General features: G+C 38.1%; 1 protein-coding gene across 1 annotated transcript; it reads left to right on the top strand.

The window, feature by feature from the left end:
• The first annotated feature begins 16,683 nt into the window (after positions 1-16,683).
• On the top strand, positions 16,684-17,649 carry LOC112806190 (olfactory receptor 2D3). Its single transcript, XM_025848510.2, has one exon. The coding sequence runs from the start codon at positions 16,705-16,707 to the stop codon at positions 17,647-17,649; it is 945 nt and encodes a 314-aa protein (XP_025704295.2). The 5' UTR covers positions 16,684-16,704.
• Positions 17,650-18,491: the final 842 nt, after the last annotated feature.

Below are 18,491 nucleotides of genomic sequence, written 5' to 3'. Positions count from 1 at the left end.
TAGAAAAAGACTTATTTTTAACACAAAATCAAAGAGCCAATTCTTGATAATACTCAAGGGTTCTACACAGCAGTAAAAGAAATTTGAATAGCCCAATAAAAGACTAGCAAAGGAAATAGTCATGTCACAGAAAAAGGAAATGAAAATGACCAATAAACATATAAAGTTATGCTCATCCTCAAGTATAAATAAGGTATCATATAAATTAACAGTAAGATACCATTTTTTTTAACCTAATGGATTAACAAAATTGATGTTTCACAATACTAAATGTTAGTAAAGGTGAACTAAATAGGAACTTTTATGCAATTTTGATGACTGTAAATTAATGCAACTTTTTAATAGGGCAATTGACAATATCTATTGACATTTTAAAGGAATGTAACTTTAGATCCTGCAATTAAACCTCCGGAAGTTATGCTTCAAATATATTTGACAAGGACACAAAGATATATGTTCAAAGAAGTTCACTATGGCGCTATTTTATTGTCTAAAGATTAGAAAAAATCCATATGTCCACAATATGGATATGGTTAAGTAAATTACAGCATATTTATACCATGGAACATAATCATTTATTTTTTTTAAAGATTTTATTTATTTATTTGAGAGAGAGAATGAGATAGAGAGAGAGCATGAGAGGGGAAAGGGTCAGAGGGAGAAGCAGACTTCCTGCTGAGCAGGGAGCCCGAAGTGGGACTCGATCCCGGGACTCCAGGATCATGACCTGAGCCGAAGGCAGTCGCCCAACCAACTGAGCCACCCAGGCACCCCTATAATCATTTATTTTTAATGAGTTAGATTTATAGGTGCTGTGAAATCAAAACTGAACTATAAATAATGTGTAAATCAAACCACAAAAACAATAAAACAATAAAATTCAAATTACTAGCATTTCCTTAAGGTGATGAATGATGTTTTGCTGAAACTAAATTGCCACTTGAAATATGATTGGGGGATTAACAACTTTAAGCCATTTCCTTGAATCCCACATGGCTATACTACCATCTGATAACCTGATTCTCCCCCCTGTTTTCTCTTACACTTTTTGACCTTCAGATGATATCAATGCATCATTTGGATCTAAAATTTACCTTTTAAAAAATGTTTTCATTAGCTTGAGAGTGCTATAGTAGTTCCATTTTCATGTGCCCAAACCAAAGCCTTTTTTTTTAAAAAAGATTTTTATTTATTTATCTGACAGACTGAGAGAGAGAGAAGAGAGAGAGAGAGCACACAACCCGGGGGAGAAGCAGGCTCCCTGCTGAGCAGGGAGCCCAATGTGGGGCTCAATCCCAGGACCCTGGGATCATGACCTGAGCCAAAGGCAGACGCTTAACAGACTGAGCCACCCAGGCGCCCCTCAAAGCCTTAATTTAATAGTTTAAAAGTCTCATTCTATAAGATTGTTCTTATAGAACAGTCCACAAAAAAAAAGCGTGGACTTTATGTCCAGTAACAACTTTAATATAAGAGCCCACCCAGAACCCCTGCTATCATGTTGCTATTAAGACCATGCTAACCAAATTCAACTCCACCACTTAAGGTGATCATATGGCACCAAAACAACCATAAACCAAAGTGAAAACACAAGGCCTGCAGTGCAGCTGCAGTACTCAGAAAGTTAGCATCCAGACAACCCAATATCTGCTTATTTTCACTTCTATTTAATCACCATATAAGTGAAAACACAAGTTTGATAACTTGTGAACGCCTGAGAATACATCTGCTGAGGTATTTGGAATGACATGGGGGTAAAACTTGGAAGAGGGGTGTTAGTGGGAGTTGGAGACTTTAGTCTGTGACCTCAAATATAACACCGAGTGCCCTGGGATGTCTCAGAGGATGGAAAGGTAATAAAGTTAAGGGCTTTTAAAGCTCCAGGGAATGCTCTGTTTACATACTCTCAGGATCTCACCTTTAAATATATCCTTGAAGGAAAAATGCTCTGTTCAGAACTGGGACCTAGGAGAATTGGCGTTTGTACCTTGAATGAAGTTGAGGCAGAAAGGTTGGGAGTGGAGTCAGACTCCTAGCGCCGGCTCTAGTGCAGGCCTGGGAGGCATTGCTTAGGAGCCAACCCACAACGGGTGCTGTCCTTTGAGACTGGACCTGCAGGCTACAGAAATCATTCCCTCCCACACTTGATCCTCGATTCCCTCACCAGTGACCCTGCAGCCCAGATTCTGCCTCCTCTCTGTCCTCAGGTGAGAGTGGACAAGCTGTTGATGGGTCTCAGTCTGTAGGCATCTTCAGTACCGGTTGGGGATTGGGAGGTGGGCCTGGCATTAGGAAAGGTACATTTGGTCCTTTACTTTCTTACACATCAATGTTTCTCCTTGCTAGACTCCCAGAGACAACAATTTCATTCCCACTCTTCTCCAGAATGCCAGCCCAAAAATCCTTTTCCAGACTTTCTTCATCAGGAATGGGGCTCCTTCCAGAGAGACCACAGAGGCTGTGCCTCTTGCTGTTGAAAAGGAGCTGCCTGATTTTCCCTTTCCCTCCTGTGTCAGCCCTTCAGGCTTCATTGTTTCTCTCAGCTTGCATGTGTTCCACCATCTCCCATTGAACAGGCAAGGGGCTGGAAGGAAAACAGGAATCTTGCTTTGAGGAACCCCATCAAGAGCTCCTTGCTCTTGAGTGTTCTCTGGGTCTAGGAGATGGGAAGGAATCAGGACTGCATGGTACACTGTTCTAGGAAGGCCGGCACTGCTGCCTCCAAGCCCCCGGCAAGTTAGGGCAGACAGCAGAGCCTGGGTCCCGTGACAATCAGTGCTGTCTTTCTAGTCTCAAAGAGGATCCTAGCCCCCACTGCTCGTGCCCTCACACACACACCCCGTACTGTGGTACCTTCACATCAAGTCAGGCATGGTGGGTTCCCGAAACACCCAGCCTTGGTCAGTATCAGTATCCAGTTGGCTCAGTACCTACTCTGCGACATCTTATTGTGAAAGATTTGGTGGCCGTGAGGGTACACGTATGAGAATATGAAATACTTCAGTGAGTATATCTGTGGTGTGTGGATGTCTGCGTGTTTATATAAGATATTGTGAAGCTGAGAATGTGTCGGTGTATGCAGCATGTGGTGTGCGTATATGACAAGGAATAATGCCACGTATGCAACTGTGTGTGTGTGAGACACAGTCACTAAGAGGAGAGATCTGGAAAGGCCATAGTTACAATGTTGTTAGGGCCTCTGAGGATAAAAGATACGTTGCCTGTCCCTTTGGTTTGGGGACACAGCCAGACTTACAGATCTCTTCCTGTCTTCCTGCCTTCTTCTTTTTCTCCACATCTCTAGATTCCTGTCCTCCAAGTTCAGTTTCCGTTCCCTGATTTTTTCTAACTTCTTTTCTCCTTATTGCGTTTTCCCATTCCGATTTTTTCTTCCTCATTTTTTATCTGAATTAGATAAAGATACATCATTGCTTCATTAACTAGTAAAGTTGACAAAGTTATGTGAAATCCTTAGAACATGAAAGAATCCTTATCCCTGTCCTTCTTTGGAATGTAAACGATACTACATTCATCTTATTTACCTCCTTTTCCACTGATGTTTATTACTCTCCTGTTTGGAGGTCCTCCCAATTCACATATACACGTACACATGTAGATGTGCAAAGCCTACCTTTAAGGGATAGAGCGATAGTCATTTTTTTAATACTGTACAGTCTCTCCCTGGATATTAAGATTTTGTTGTGCATTAAGAGTTAATCAATAAGGTAAGGGTATTATTTAATGGAATCATTTCTAGAGAGACAGAAATATACACAACATGTATGTACATACACACACACACACACACCCATATATATAAATCATACCCATATATGGTATTTGCAACCCTCTTTTGAAACTCAACAGTATGAGCAACATCTTTCTATGGAAAATATAGATCTACTTACTTTTAATGGCTTAAGGTTAGGGCATCATGATCACAACAGCAATTTCTTGAAATGTAGCTGTCAGACATTGTACGAACTACTTTCCATTAAGTTCTTAATTTAATCTTTATAACCACACTATGAATTTGTGGTGTTATATCCATTTCACACTAGGAAACGGAGGCATAAAGGAGCTGAATCACTTGGCCAAGGCCACAGAGCTAAGAAAATAAGGGGGAATGATTCGACCTATGTCTGTATGATTCACACATCTTTACTGTTACCCATTTCTCTATATGATATAGATTATATTGTATAGCAAAGCAATAATTTATTTAACAAATCACCTATTGTTAGACTGTGAGTTGTTTTTTTCTGGAAACAATCCTATATGTGCATATCCTTTGAAACAAAGTTTTATGCATACCTCTAATTATTTACAAAGTGTAAAGTCCTAAAAATAGCATTTTTCAGAAAAAAGGGGCAAGTCCATTTTGAAACTTTTTAATATTTTCAGATCACCTTCCAGAGAGATTTTATAAATGTTACATGCCTACATCTTTCATATCTGTTTGCCCCATTCTCAAAAATACGGTTGAAGATATCAGTCTATTTCAACTTGCTAATCTAATGTGAGAAAAACAATAGCTACTATTTTATTTTCTATTTCTCTGAGGATGAATATTCTTTACACAGTTTTTGGATATTTACATTTCTTCTATTTAACATCCTGTTTGCATCATTTTCATTGGTATTCTTTTTAAACGCTCTTTGATGTCACAGTTTCCTATTTGTTGTTTATATTTTAAATGTATTTGTTCTTATTGGTTTGATTTGTATTTCCCACATGATGAGTGATGGTGAGCATCTTTTCATGTGTCTGTTGGCCATCTGTATGTCTTCTTTGGAGAAATGTCTGTTCATGTCTTCCACCCATTTTTTTAATTGGATTATTTGGGTTTACACTGTTGGGTTGTATAAATTCTTCATATATGTAAGTACTTCCCTTTTATTGGATATGTCATTTGCAAATATCTTCTCCCATTCAGTAGGTTGTCCTTTAGTTTTGTTGATTGTTTCCTTTGCTGTGCAGAAGATTTTTCTTTAGAAGTAGTCCCAATAGTTTATTTTGCTTCTGTTTACCTTGCCTCAGGAGACATATCTAGAAAGATGTTGCTATGGCCAGTGACAGAGAAATTTCTGCCTGTGCTCTCTTCTAGGATTTTAATGGTTTCAGGTCTCACATTTAGGTCTCTAACCCATTTTGAGTTTATTTTTGCATATGGTGTAAGAAAGTGGTCTGGTTTCATTCTTTTGCATGTAGCTGTCCAATTTTCCCAAAACCATTTGTGAAAAGACTGTCTTTTTCCCATTGCATGGTTGCTTCCTTTGTCAAAGATTAAACAACCATATAATGATGGGTATTTCTAGACTCTCTGTTCTAATCTGTATATCTATGCATCTGTTGTATTGGTGCTATATTGCTTTGATTACTACAATTCTGCACTATATCTAGAAATCTGAACTGTGGTACCTACACTTTTTCTTCTTTCTCAGGATTGCTTTGGCTATTCAGGTTCTTTTGTGGTTGGTTCCATACATATTTTAGGATTATTTGAATTAGCCCTGTGAAAAATATTGTTGGTGTTTTGATAAGGATTGTGTTAAGTCTGTAGATTGCTTTGGGCAGTATGGATATTTTAACAACATTTGTTCTTCCAATCCATGAGCATGGAATATTTTTCCATTTGTGTCATCTTCAATTTCTTTCATCAATGTTTTAAGTTTTCAGAGTAGAAGTCTTTCACCTCAGTTAATTTCTAGGTATCTTATTCTTTTTGGTGCAATTGTAAAGGGATTGTTTTCTTAATTTCTCTTTCTGCTGTTTCAATTATTAGTGTATAGAAATGCAACAGATTTCTCTATATTGATTTTGTATCCTGTGACCTTACTGAATTCATTCATCAGTTCTAGCAGTTTCTTGGTGGCATCTTTAGGGTTTTCTATATATAGTATCATGTCATCAGCAAATAGTGAAAATACATCCTTACCAATTCAGATGCCTTTTATTTCTTTGTCTTGTCTGATTGCTGTGGCTAAGACTTCCAGTACTATGGTGAATAAAAGTGGTGTGAGTGGATGTCCTTCTCTTGTTCCTGATCTTAGGGGGAAAGCTGTCAGTTTTTCACCATTGAGTAGATGCTAACTGTGAGTTTTTCACGGAGGGCTCGTATTATGTTGAGTATATTTCCTTTACACCTACTTTGTGGAGGGTTTTTATTGTGAATGGTTGTCGTATTTTGTCAAATGCTTTTTCTGCATCTCTTGAAACAATCATATGGTTTTTATTCTTTCTCTTGTTGATGTGATGTATCCTGTATCATGTTGATTGATCACTGTGAAAGATTTTTTAATGTATTGTTGGGTTCAGTTTGCTAGTATTTTATTGAGGATTTATGCATCTATGTTCATCAGAAATACTGGCCTATAGTTCTCTTTTTTATGTAGTGTCCTTATCTGGTTTTGGTATCAGGGTAATGTTGGTCTCATAGAATAAATTTGAAAGCTTTTCTTCCTTTTCTATTTTTTTTGTAATAGTTTGAGAAGAATAGGTATTAATTCTTCTTTAAATGTTTTGGTAGCATTCACCTGTGAATTCCTCTGGTCCTGGACTTTTGTTTGCTGGGAGATTTTTGATTACTGATTCAAATTTCATTGCTGGTAACAGTCTGTTCAAATTTTCTATTTATTCCTGATTCAGTTTTGGGAGTTTATATGTTTCTAGGAATTTTTCCATTTCTTCTAGGTTGTCTAACTTGTTGGCATATAATTTTTCATAATATTCTCTTACAATTTTTTCTATTTCTGTGGTGGTGTTTGTTATTGCTCCTCTCTCATTTGTGATTTCATTTATTTGGGTCCTTTCTCTTTTCTTTTGATAAGTCTGGCTAGCAGTTTATCGAGTATATTAATTTTTTCAAAGAACCAGCTCCTGGTTTCATTGATCTGTTCTTTTTTTTTTTTTTTTTTAGTTTCTGTATCACTTATTTCCACTCTAATCTTTGTTATTTCCCTTCTTCAGCTAGCTTTAAGCTTTGTTTGATGTTCTTTTTCTAGCTCCTTGAGGTGTTAGGTTTGGTTCTTTGATATTTTTCATGCTTTTTGAGGTAGGCCTGTATTGCTATAAACTTCCCTCTTAGAAAAGCTTTTGCTGCATCCCAACGATTTTTGACCATTGTGTCTTCATTTTCACTTATCTCCATGCATTTTTTTCCTCTTTAATTTCTTTCTTTCTTTCTTGAGAGAGAGCATACATGCACATTAGTTGGGGAGGAGGGGCAGAGGGAAAGGGAGAGAATCCTAAGCAGGTTCCCTGATGAGCATGGAGCCCAACATGGGGCTCGATCTCACGACCCTGAGATCAATGATCTGTGCCGAAATCAAGAGTCAGATGCTCAACCAACTGAGCCACCTAGGTGCCCCAATTTCCTCTTTGACTTCTTGATTAACCCATTCATTGTTTAGTAGCATGTTGTTTAGCCTCCATGGATTTGTGCTCTTTCTAGATATTTTTTGTTTGATTTCTAGTTTCATAGTATTGGGGGTTGGAAAGATGCATGGTATGACTTCAGTGTTTTTTAATTTGTTAAGATTTACTTTGTGGCCTAATATGTGATCTGTTCTGGAGAATGTTTCGTGTGCACTTGAAAAGACTGTGTATTCTTCGGTTTTAGGATGGATTGTTCTGAATATATCAGTGGTCCAATGTGTCAATCAAAGCCACTGTATTCTTGTTGATTTTATGTTTGGATGATCTATCCTTTTTGGTCTCTGGTTCCAGTCTTTGTTTTTAAGTCTATTTTGTCTGATATAAGTATTGCTACCCTGTTTTTCTTTGCACTTCCATTTGCATATTTGTTTTTCTATATATTCACTCTTTTTTGTAAAGATTTTATTTATTTAAGAGAGAGACAGGGAGAGAGTGTGAGAAAGAGAGCATGAGTGGGGGGGGGGGCAGAGGGAGATGCAGGCTCCCCGCTGAGCAGGAAGTCCAATGTGGGGCTTGATCCCAGGACCTTGGGATCATTACCTGAGCCAAAGGCAGCCCTTAACAGACTGAGCCACCCAGGGACCCCTATCTATGCACTTTCAATCTGCGTGTGTCTTTATGTCTAAGCTGAGTCTCTTGTAGGCAGCATATAAATGGGTCTTGTTTTTTTAATCCATTCTATCACCCTATGTCCTTTTTTTTTTTTTAAGGTTTCATCTATTTCTTTGACAGAAGACACAGTGAGAAAGGGAACACAGCAGGGGGAGTGGGAGAGGGAGAAGCAGGCTCCCCACAGAGCAGGGAGCCCAATATGGGGCTCAATCCCAGGACCCTGGGATCATGACCCGAGCCAAAGGCAGATGCTTAACAACTGAGACATCCAGGTGCCCCTATCATCTTATGTCCTTTGATCAGAACATTTTGTTCATTTACATTCAAAGTAGTTATTGATATATATGTATTTATTGCCATTTTATTACCTTTTTTGTTGTTGTTTTTGTAGTTTTTCTTTGATCCTTTCTTCTCCTGCTCACTTTCCTGGTTTGTTGACTTTCTTTAATGATACACTCAGATTCCTTTCCCTTTTTCTTTTCATATCTATTTCTAGTTTTTGATTTGTGGTTACCATTCGATTTGTATATAACATCTTCTGCATATAGAAGTCTATATTAAGTTGATGGCCACGTAAGCTTGAACCCATTCTATACTCCGATCCTCACCCCCCACCCACATGCACACATATGTTTTAGGTAGATGGTGTCATATTTTACATCCTTTTATTTTGTGAATCCCTTGACTGATTTTACAGATATACTTATTTTGACTGGTTTTGTGTTTCCTACTCTAGTCTCACTGCAGTCTTTCCTTTCCACTCAAGAGTCTCTTAATGTTCCTTTCAAGAGTGATTCAGTGATCATGAACTCTTTTAGTTTTTATTTGTCTGTGAAACACTTTCTCTCTCCTTCATTTCTGAATGATAACCTTGCTGGATAGTGTTCTTGGCTGCAGATTTTTCCCTTTCAGCACTTTGAATATATCAGCCACTCTCTTCTGGCCTGCAAAGTTTCTGCTGAACTACTGCTAGCCATATGCAGTTTCCCTTGTAGGTAACTGTCTTAATTTCTCTTGCTACTTGAAAATTTTTTTCTTTACTACTACTTTTGTCATTTTAATTACTATGTGTCTTATTATAGACCTCCTTCAGTTGATGTTATTGGGGGATCTCTGTGCCTTCTGGATCTGGATGTCTGTTTCTTTCCCCAGCTGTGGGAAGTTTTCAGCTATTACTTCTTCACTAAGTACTCTGCCCCTTTTCTCTTTTTTCCTTCTGGAATCCCCATAATGCAAATGTGATTAGGCTCAATGGAGTCACTGAGTTCCCTGTGTCTATTCTCTTTTTGCATAATTCTTTTTTCTCTCATTTGCTCAGCTTGATTACTTTCGATTACTCTGTCTTATGAGTCATTAATTCATTCCTCTCCTCCTCTAGCCTGCTATTTATTCCATCAGGTGTATTTTTATATCATTTATTGTGATCTTCATCTCTTATGGGTTCTTTTTTATCTCTTTTTAAGGGTCTCACTAATGTCCTCCACTCTTTTCTCAAGTCCAGTGAGTATTTATATAATCATTACTTTAAATTTTCTATCTCTATCAAATAATTAATATCTGTTTCACTTAGCTCTCTTGCTGTAGTTTTGTCCTATTCTTTCATTTGGGACATATTTCTCTCTGTCTTCATTTTGTCTTACTTTCTGTATCTGTGTCTCTGTGTTAGGAATGTCAGCTACATCTCCTGCTCTTAAAATTAAGGACTTTATGAAGAACGGGTCCTGTATGTCTTGTAGTGCAGTGTCTCCTGTTCTTCAGGACCTGGTGTTTCAGGAAGTGTCTTCTATGTGTGTTGCATATGCCCTGCTGTTGAGTCCTGGCCACATTTTCCTTCAGTCCAGTAGTCTTTGCCTGTTTTGTGCAGCATTTGGTCCCCAGACAAGTGGTGTACATTTTAATAAGGTGTGCACTGGTTGGCTTGTGAAATGAGACCTGCTCCTGCTGCTGCCAGAATTGAAGTCCAACAAAATGTGTCGGTTGGAAGATGAGGTGTTAGTGGGGTTCATGCTGGTCTTCTGTGGGAGGAATCCTATGGAGCCAGGTCTAAGGCAAGCATGACTGGGAAGGATGGAACCGCCAAAGTGTGTGTGGGCGGGGCTTGGAGTCAGCAATTTAGATAGTGAGTGTCAGCACTGTGCTGGTTCCTGCAAGTGGCCCTGTGTTTATGCTGGGGGGGTAAGAGAGGGAAATGGTAACTAACAGCTCCTTTGTTCCTAGAGAGTCTCCCTGTGATCCCTGCTTATCTGTGGCATGCTCTGAGATGAGTAAATTACTCTACCTCCTGTCTGCCCCCAGTGTTTTTCAGTCTCTTGCTTCCATGTATCTTCTCTGGCTGTTTGTTGTGCTATCTCTTTATGGGGAGGACTCTGCCTACTAACAACCTCTGGGCTCTCCTAGAGCCAGGTCTGCTGATTTTTTTTTTTTTAATTCCAGGCTTTAAGTCCCACTGGTTGTGAGAACTCACAAGGTTTACTCCCTCTCACTTTTTTTTTTTTTTAAGATTTTATTTATTTATTTGAGAGGGAGAGAATGAGAGACAGAGAGCACAAGAGGGAAGAGGGTCGGAGGGAGAAGCAGACTTCCCGCTGAGCAGGGAGCCCGATGTGGGACTCGATCCCGGGACTCCAGGATCATGACCTGAGCCGAAGGCAGTCGCTTAACCAACTGAGCCACCCAGGCGCCCCTCCCTCTCACTTTTAAAGCCAAATGTTATGGGGTTTCATCCCTGTGCAGGCTCCCTGGTATGATAGTCTATTTTTTGCCCTTCTCTGCACCACTGGCTACTTCCCCACTGGGGACTGACATGGTCCATTTTATCTCAAAGCTTATCTTTACCCTTCCTCCCTCTTTCAGTGTGGCCTCTTTTCTACATTTAGTTGTAAAGTTTGTTCTGCTGGTCTTCAGATCATTTTCTGGGCTATTTACTGATGTGAGTATTACCTAGTTGTATCCATGGGATAAGGCCAGCTTAGGGTCCTCCTACTTCTCTATCTTCCCATGCTCTCAATCTCTTCCTTTTAATCAGAATGCTTTATCCATTTACTTTTAACGTAATTCTGAATACAATTGGGTTTAAGTCTACCATCTTGTTATTCACTTTCTATTTTTCTCGTATTCCTCTTTCTTGCCTTCTATTTATTTTTTATTATTCCATTTTATATATTCTATTTGATTTTTTTTCTGTGCCCATTGTTTTATATATTGAGGTATACAGTATTCATCACAGTTTTATTACTAACACCTGCCCTCTGAGAGGTAGCAACTCCTTGACAGGAGTTTTCAGTGAAGCTCCTTAATTCTGGATGGCTGGAATTCCAAAATCTTGCTGCTTTACCTGACCTCCCTAATAACTGCTTTTGGGGGGGCTTTCCAAGTCTTATCCTATGCCTGCTTTGCTTAATATTCAGCCAAAACTTGTTCAGATTCCTAAAGCCCCTTTATTGTGCAACTACTTCCTTTTTGATGCTCTCTTTCACCATTTCCATTTGCTTTGGCACTATCAGTTATGGATCTCTGTCTCCTCACCTCAGCAAGGCCATCATGCTCTGCTTAGGCTCCAAATCCATGGATCATGGTTCTGTGAGTGCCTCTTGGCATAAAGTTAGTGGGACCATGGAATTCACCTTGTTTGTTTCCTTGGTGTACAGGATTACTTTCTGAACTGACTGTTGTCCAATGTCTGAGCATAGTTGTTCCATATTTCATTTTATATTTGCTTCTAGCAAGAGGGCTGGTCCTATAGTAGTTACTTTATTAAGACTGAAAGCAGATGCAATAACATGACCTTTAGTTTAGAGCCTCCTCAATTAAGTGCTGTTTAGATTTTCCCATGTTTTTATTTTTCCTATATTGGCAATAGATGACCACCTATTAAAGAACAACATTAAAGAACAAAAACATTAAAAAAGAAAAAAAATAACCCACCCATAATTCTAATACCCAGAGTCAATCCCCCCCAACCTTTTGGAATTTTTTTTCTTTCAGTGCTTTCTGTGCATTTTGAAAACCTATATTAACATTGGTCCCTAAAGCATTAACAAAACCACTTTTGGTAAGTACCAGTGTAAGATGATTGTCATTATTATTATTAGGGATATTAATCTTTATCTGTAGGATATAGAGGAAACAGAAATGCTCAGACAACGGCTAGATAATAAAATAAGGGGAAAGAGAAAGTGACAAATATTACATTACTGACAGTGCTGAGAACAGCACTGTTACCTGTGGAGTTTCAGAAATAATTTTGGGAGAGGAAATGGTTCTTTGAATAACTATAGGCACTATGCTGTACAGTACATCTCTAGGGCTTACTCATTTTACATAATTGAAACTTAGTATCCTTTGACTAATACATAATTTGACTAATAATTGCCTCCTTCCACAAGCCCCTGGCAATGACTATACCACTCTCTGCTTCTATGAGTTTGACAATTTTACGTAAGTGATATCATGGAGTATTTTTCCTTTTGTGAGCTTGTGTGTGTTTGTATTAGTTCTTCTGTATCTGGTTTACTTCACTTAGCATAATGTCCTCCAGGTTCATCCGTGTTGTCACAAAAGGCAGGATTTCCTTTTTTAAGGATGAATAATATTCTATTGTGTGCATATTCAGCATTTTCTTTTTGCATTTGTCATTGGACATTTAAATTGCTTCTATGTCTTGACTATTAATGAATAATGCTGCAATGAACATAGGATTTCAGATAGTTCTTCAATATTGATTTCAATTCCTTCAGATATATACCCAGAAGTGAGATTACTGGATCATATGATAGTTCTATCTATTCTTAATTTTTTGAGATACCTCCAAACTGTTTTCCATAGTAGCTGTACCAATTTACATTCCACCAACAATGTACAAGGTTTTCCTTTTCTCCACATCCTTGCCAATACTAATTACCTTCTGGGTTTTGTATTTTTAAACTTTTTTTATAGTAACCATCCTAACAGGGGTAATATAATAGTTCATTGTTTTGATTGACACTTCCATGATGATTAGTGATGGTATGCAACTTTTCATGTACCTCTTGGTCGTTTGTACGTCTTCTCTGGAGACATGTTTATTCAGTTTTCTTGTCCATTTAAAAAATTCGATTATTTGATTTATTATTACTTTTTTGCCATTCAGTTGTATGAGTTCCTTATATATTTCAGATATTAACCGTTTTCAGATTTACGGTTCGCAAATATTTTCTCCCATTTCATAGATTGCCTTTTCGTTTTGTTGATTGTTTCCTTTGCTGTGCAGAAGCTTATTGTTAGGTTTTTGTTTTGTTTTGTTTTGTTTTTTTATCTCATTTGTCTTTTCATTGCTTGTGCTTTAGGTGTCAAATCCAAAATCATTGCCAAGTCTAATGTCCCTAAGTTTTCTGCTATGTTTTCTTCATTGAGTTTTATAGTTTCAGGTCTTATGTTAATCTATTTTGGGTTGATTTTTGTTGGATTGGATAAGGGTCCAATTTCTTTCTTTCTTTCTTTTTTTGCATGTGGGTATCCAGTTTTCCCAACACCATTTATTGGAGAGACTGTCATTTCCTCATTGTGTATTCTTGACACACTTGTCAAAGATCAGTTGATTGTATATATGTGGTTTTATTTCTGAGTTCTTTATTATATTCCATTTGTCTATATGTCTGTTTTTAACCATTATTATATAACATGATAATCAAATTTCACTGTGAATATTTTTCTTCAATTTAGAGTATTTATTTAGGATAGATTCCTGGAATTGGATTTAGAAATTGGGACAATATTTGAAGGTATTATATGATATTAGGCCTAGGGGACTCCAGAACTCATAATATGCTAGTCCTGGTCATTCTTCTCCTTAGAGTTCTACAAAAGAAACAAGAAATATGAAAACTAAGATACTGCTTTTTATTAATTGCCCTAGTCCCTAATGTTACTCAAGTTCAGAACTCTGATAAGCCTGGGTTGGAATACTCGGTCTAGTCTAAAATCTTTCAAAATTTTCAATCTCCCTTACAGCTTTAAGTGGGATTTTATCAGTCCAGTTCCATGAAGAAGTGAGGAAATCGAACATGCATGACCTTTTAAAGCACAATAACCCTAGCTGGTAGTAAATATGGACAAAGCAGCATCCTAGAAAGTCACAAATCAGATTCTTCCTTATGGGGAAGAAAGGACTAGTAAAAAGGGAATCTCTCCCTTCCCCATATTATTGAGAACTGGGTCAAATTTAAAAATTTTAAAATATATTTGAAAAATTATTTTCCAGAAAGATTGGACTAATTTTCCTACCCACTTGCATTGTACAAAATTGTCTTTTTTCCCCTGCATTCTCATTTTACAGTTAATGAATTCTGCCATTTTTAAACTGTGTAATTTGGAGAAGGTAGCTGAACTATTCTGTGCTCAGTTTTTTCATCTGCAAAGTAAGATGAATAATGTCTACCATACAATGTTATTGGGACAATATAACTATATAGAACACTTCATGCCTGTCATGAGCTAAATTTTCAATAAAATACTAGTTGCTGGGGCACTTCGTGGCTCAGTCAGTTGTCTGCCTTCAGCTCAGGTCATGATCCCAGGGTTCTGGGATTGAGTCCCACATCAGGCTCCCTGCTCAACAGGGAGTCTGCTTCTCCCTTTTCCTCTACGTCTCCCCCCTGCTCCTGCTCTCTTGTGCTCTCTCTCTCAAATAAATAAATAAAATCTTTTTTAAAAAATACTAGTTACTATTTTGTGATGTTGTCGTTTTGTTAAAATATTAGCTAATTTCCAAGGTAAAAAATGTATTCTCATTGTTGTGTTGTACTTTTTTTTATATTATTTACAATAATATCATCACGTATTTTTTTCTTATACTTAATAACTATTTGCATTTCCTCTTTGTAAATAGCCCTTGGCCCATTATTTCTTGGCCTCAACCATTTTCATAGTGTTTCATATGTAATCTTAATGTAATAAAGGCATTAACTATTATCTGCTATCTCCTTCAAATATTTTCCTGTTTATAGTTTATCTTTTAATTTTATTCATGATATTACTATCTCAAGAAGTCTTTCTATTTATGTTGTAAATTCTACATGTTTTCCTTCATGATTTCTTAGACAGATTTTATATCAGTCTGATCCTATGCAAATATCACAAGAATTTTAACTTATTCTTTCTGTTTTTTATTGTTTTACTTTCAGTATTTTACTCTTCAGTCCAAATAGAATAATACTTAGTGTATTAAGTGATAAGGCTTTATTTTTTTAAAAGATTTTATTTATTCATTTGTCAGAAAGAGAGAGAGAGCACAAGCAGGGGGAGCTGCAGGCAGAGGGGAAAGCAGGCTCCCTGCCAAGCAAGGAGCCCAGTGAGGAACAGATACCAGGACCCTGGGATCATGACTTGAGCCAGAGGCAGACGCTTCACTGAGCCGCTGAGGTCCCAAGGCTTTCTTTTTGAGTGTGTTCTTTTTTTTTTTTTATGTTATGTTAATCACCATACATTACATCATTAGTTTTTGATGTAGTGTTCCATTATTCGTTGTTTGTGTATAACACCCAGTGCTCCATGCAGTACATGCCCTCCTTAATACCCATCACCAGGCTAACCCATCCCCCTACCCCCCTCCCCTCTAGAACCCTCAGTTTGTTTCTCAGAGTCCATAGTCTCTCATGGTTCATCTCCCCCTCCGACTTCCCCCCCTTCATCCATGGCTTTCTTTTTAAAGCAAGAATAATTTATTGTTTTTTAAGAGGTCAAATTAAGTTTGATGCCTGGAAGCTGTTTCACATTTTCCAAGCGTACGTTATAATTAAATATGTAGTTAGTGGTGCAATTTTATATATGGTAATAGTGCTAACAATATATACATCATTTTGTAACAATATGTGTACAGCCATTAGTAAAATCCACATGAAGTCTAATATCCTCATATCAGAACTAGCCAAGAAGGCTTTAACAATTTCATACTCTATACATAAGCGACACTAGGAAGAGGAGAAACAATGGGAGACAATGAAGTGGATTTACATTATTTTTTTTAAAGATTTTGCTTATTTATTTTGAGACAGAGAGAGAGAGAGTGCACACAAGAGCAAGTGAGCATGAGCAAGGGGGAGGAGCAGAGGCAGAGGAAGAAGGAGGCTCCCTGCTCAGCAGGGAGCCCTATGCAGGGCTTGATCCCAGGATGCTGGGTCATGACCCTAGCCAAAGACAGATGTTTAACTGACAGAGCCACCCAGGCGCCCCGTGGATTTACGTTATAACCAACTAATAAGAATTAAAATATTCTATTTAGTATTAATTAGAATGATATGAATAGCAAAAACTAGAAATATCCAATTTGGTTATAAACTGAGTATTATATTTTTTTAAGGTTTGAATTTTTATTTTTTATTATATATTTTTTTAGTTTTTCTCTTCCTTTCTTTTTGTTTATTTATTTATTTTATTACGTTCAGTTAGCCAGCAAATAGTACACTATTAGTTTTGATGGAGTGTTCAACGATTCATTAGTTGCTTATAACACGCTGTGCTCATCACAACATGTGCCCTCCTTAATACCCATCACCTGGTTACCTCATCCCCCCACTGTAACCCTGAGCTTTAAATGATACTCTTCTACAGGACTTGATGTCACAAACCCAAAGTTTGTTCTTTTTATTTGTGCAAACAGGTAAAGAGGCATAAATCTCAATGGGAGAGGAAAACCAAACCTTTGTGGCTGAGTTTATTTTCCTTGGCCTTTTCCAGGACTTGCAGACCCAGATCCTGCTATTTGTTCCTTTTCTCATCATTTATCTTTTGACTGTGCTTGGAAACCTGCTCATCATCATTCTCATCTTCATGGATTCTCGACTTCACACTCCCATGTACTTTTTTCTTAGAAACCTCTCTTTCGCAGATCTCTGCTTCTCTACTAGCATTGTCCCTCAAGTGTTGGTCCACTTCCTTGTAAGGAGGAAAACTATTTCTTTTTTTGGGTGTATGGCACAGATAATTGTCTTCCTTCTGGTTGGGGGTACAGAGTGTGCACTGCTGGCGGTGATGTCGTATGACCGGTATGTGGCTGTCTGCAAGCCCCTGCACTACTCCACCATCATGACCCAAAAGGTGTGTCTCCAGTTGGCCATAGGCTCCTGGGCCAGTGGGGCACTAGTGTCTCTGGTGGATACCACCTTTACTTTCCAACTACCCTATCAAGGACAGAACATTATTAATCACTACTTTTGTGAACCTCCTGCCCTCCTGAAGCTGGCTTCGGCAGACACTTACAGCACAGAAATGGCCATCTTTGCAATGGGTGTGGTCATCCTCCTAGCTCCTGTCTGCCTGATCCTTGTCTCCTACTGGAATATTATCTCCACTGTGATCCAGATGCAGTCTAGGGAGGGGAGGCTCAAGGCTTTCTCTACCTGTGGCTCCCATCTCACTGTTGTTGTCCTCTTTTATGGGTCAGGAATATTCACCTACATGCAACCAAACTCCAAGACCCCAAGAAAGGGGAATAAAATGATATCTGTGTTCTATACAGTGGTGACTCCAATGTTGAACCCCATAATTTATAGCCTGAGAAACAAGGATGTCAAAGGGGCTCTCAGAAAACTAGCTGGCAGAAAGTCCTTTTCTCAGAGGCAGTGATCTCTGGGTGTGACAGTTTAGGTTAGTTTAGTTTAGTTTAGTTTAGTTTAGTTTTAGTTCTGGAAGGAGACAAGAGAGGTAGAGAGAGAGGGAAGGCAGAAGGCAGAGGGAGAGAGAGAATCTTAAGCAGTCTCCCTGACGGTGCAGAGCTGACTCAGGGCTCCATTTCATGACACTGAGATCATACCTGAGCTGAAATGGTCAGATGCTCAACTGATTGAGCCTACCAAGCACCCCTCTGGGTCTGACTTTTAGAACTATGGTAACATTCTTAAAAAAGGTATAGGATTTTGGTAGACAGTTATGAATTAGTTCAGGAAGCATAAAAGTGAAGGACATGTTCTAAACACCATGAATACGCCACACTAAGCTAGAACACAGAAAAGGACAAAAAGTTAGGTTTTCACATTAAGTGCTGTTTCAGAGTTTGTGGTTAATTCAGTTAACATGGACATGTTTTAAGCATGATCACAACTGAATCTAAGAGGTTTAAACTGGATTATTTTGAAATAACATCTAATATGAGTTGCATACATGATTCTAACACCAAAGACATTTCAAGTTTAGATTTCCCTGTCATACAAACCTAGGACTAGGCTCTGATAGAAACAATATATTTGGAAGAGTCTTTAATACTGGGAATCATTTATGGCTCAGAGCTTTTCAGCTTGTAAATGACACCAAAAGCAAAATACTTACTAGTTCACAATGTTCTTTCCTGAAACCTTCAAAAACGAGTTTTTTTTTTTTTAATCTTATCCCACATTATGGGGGGGGGGGCAGATCAAGATGGCAGAGGAGTAGGAGACCTGGATTTCGTCTGGTCCCAGGAATTCAGCTGG

Source organism: Callorhinus ursinus, unplaced genomic scaffold, assembly GCF_003265705.2.
Source record: "Callorhinus ursinus isolate GAN/ISIS: 27379988/994484 unplaced genomic scaffold, GSC_fseal_2.0 scaffold49, whole genome shotgun sequence".
Taxonomy (NCBI): Eukaryota; Metazoa; Chordata; class Mammalia; order Carnivora; family Otariidae; genus Callorhinus; species Callorhinus ursinus.
Note: the sequence above shows the minus strand (reverse complement) of the source record. Positions and strands in the feature narration are given on the sequence as shown.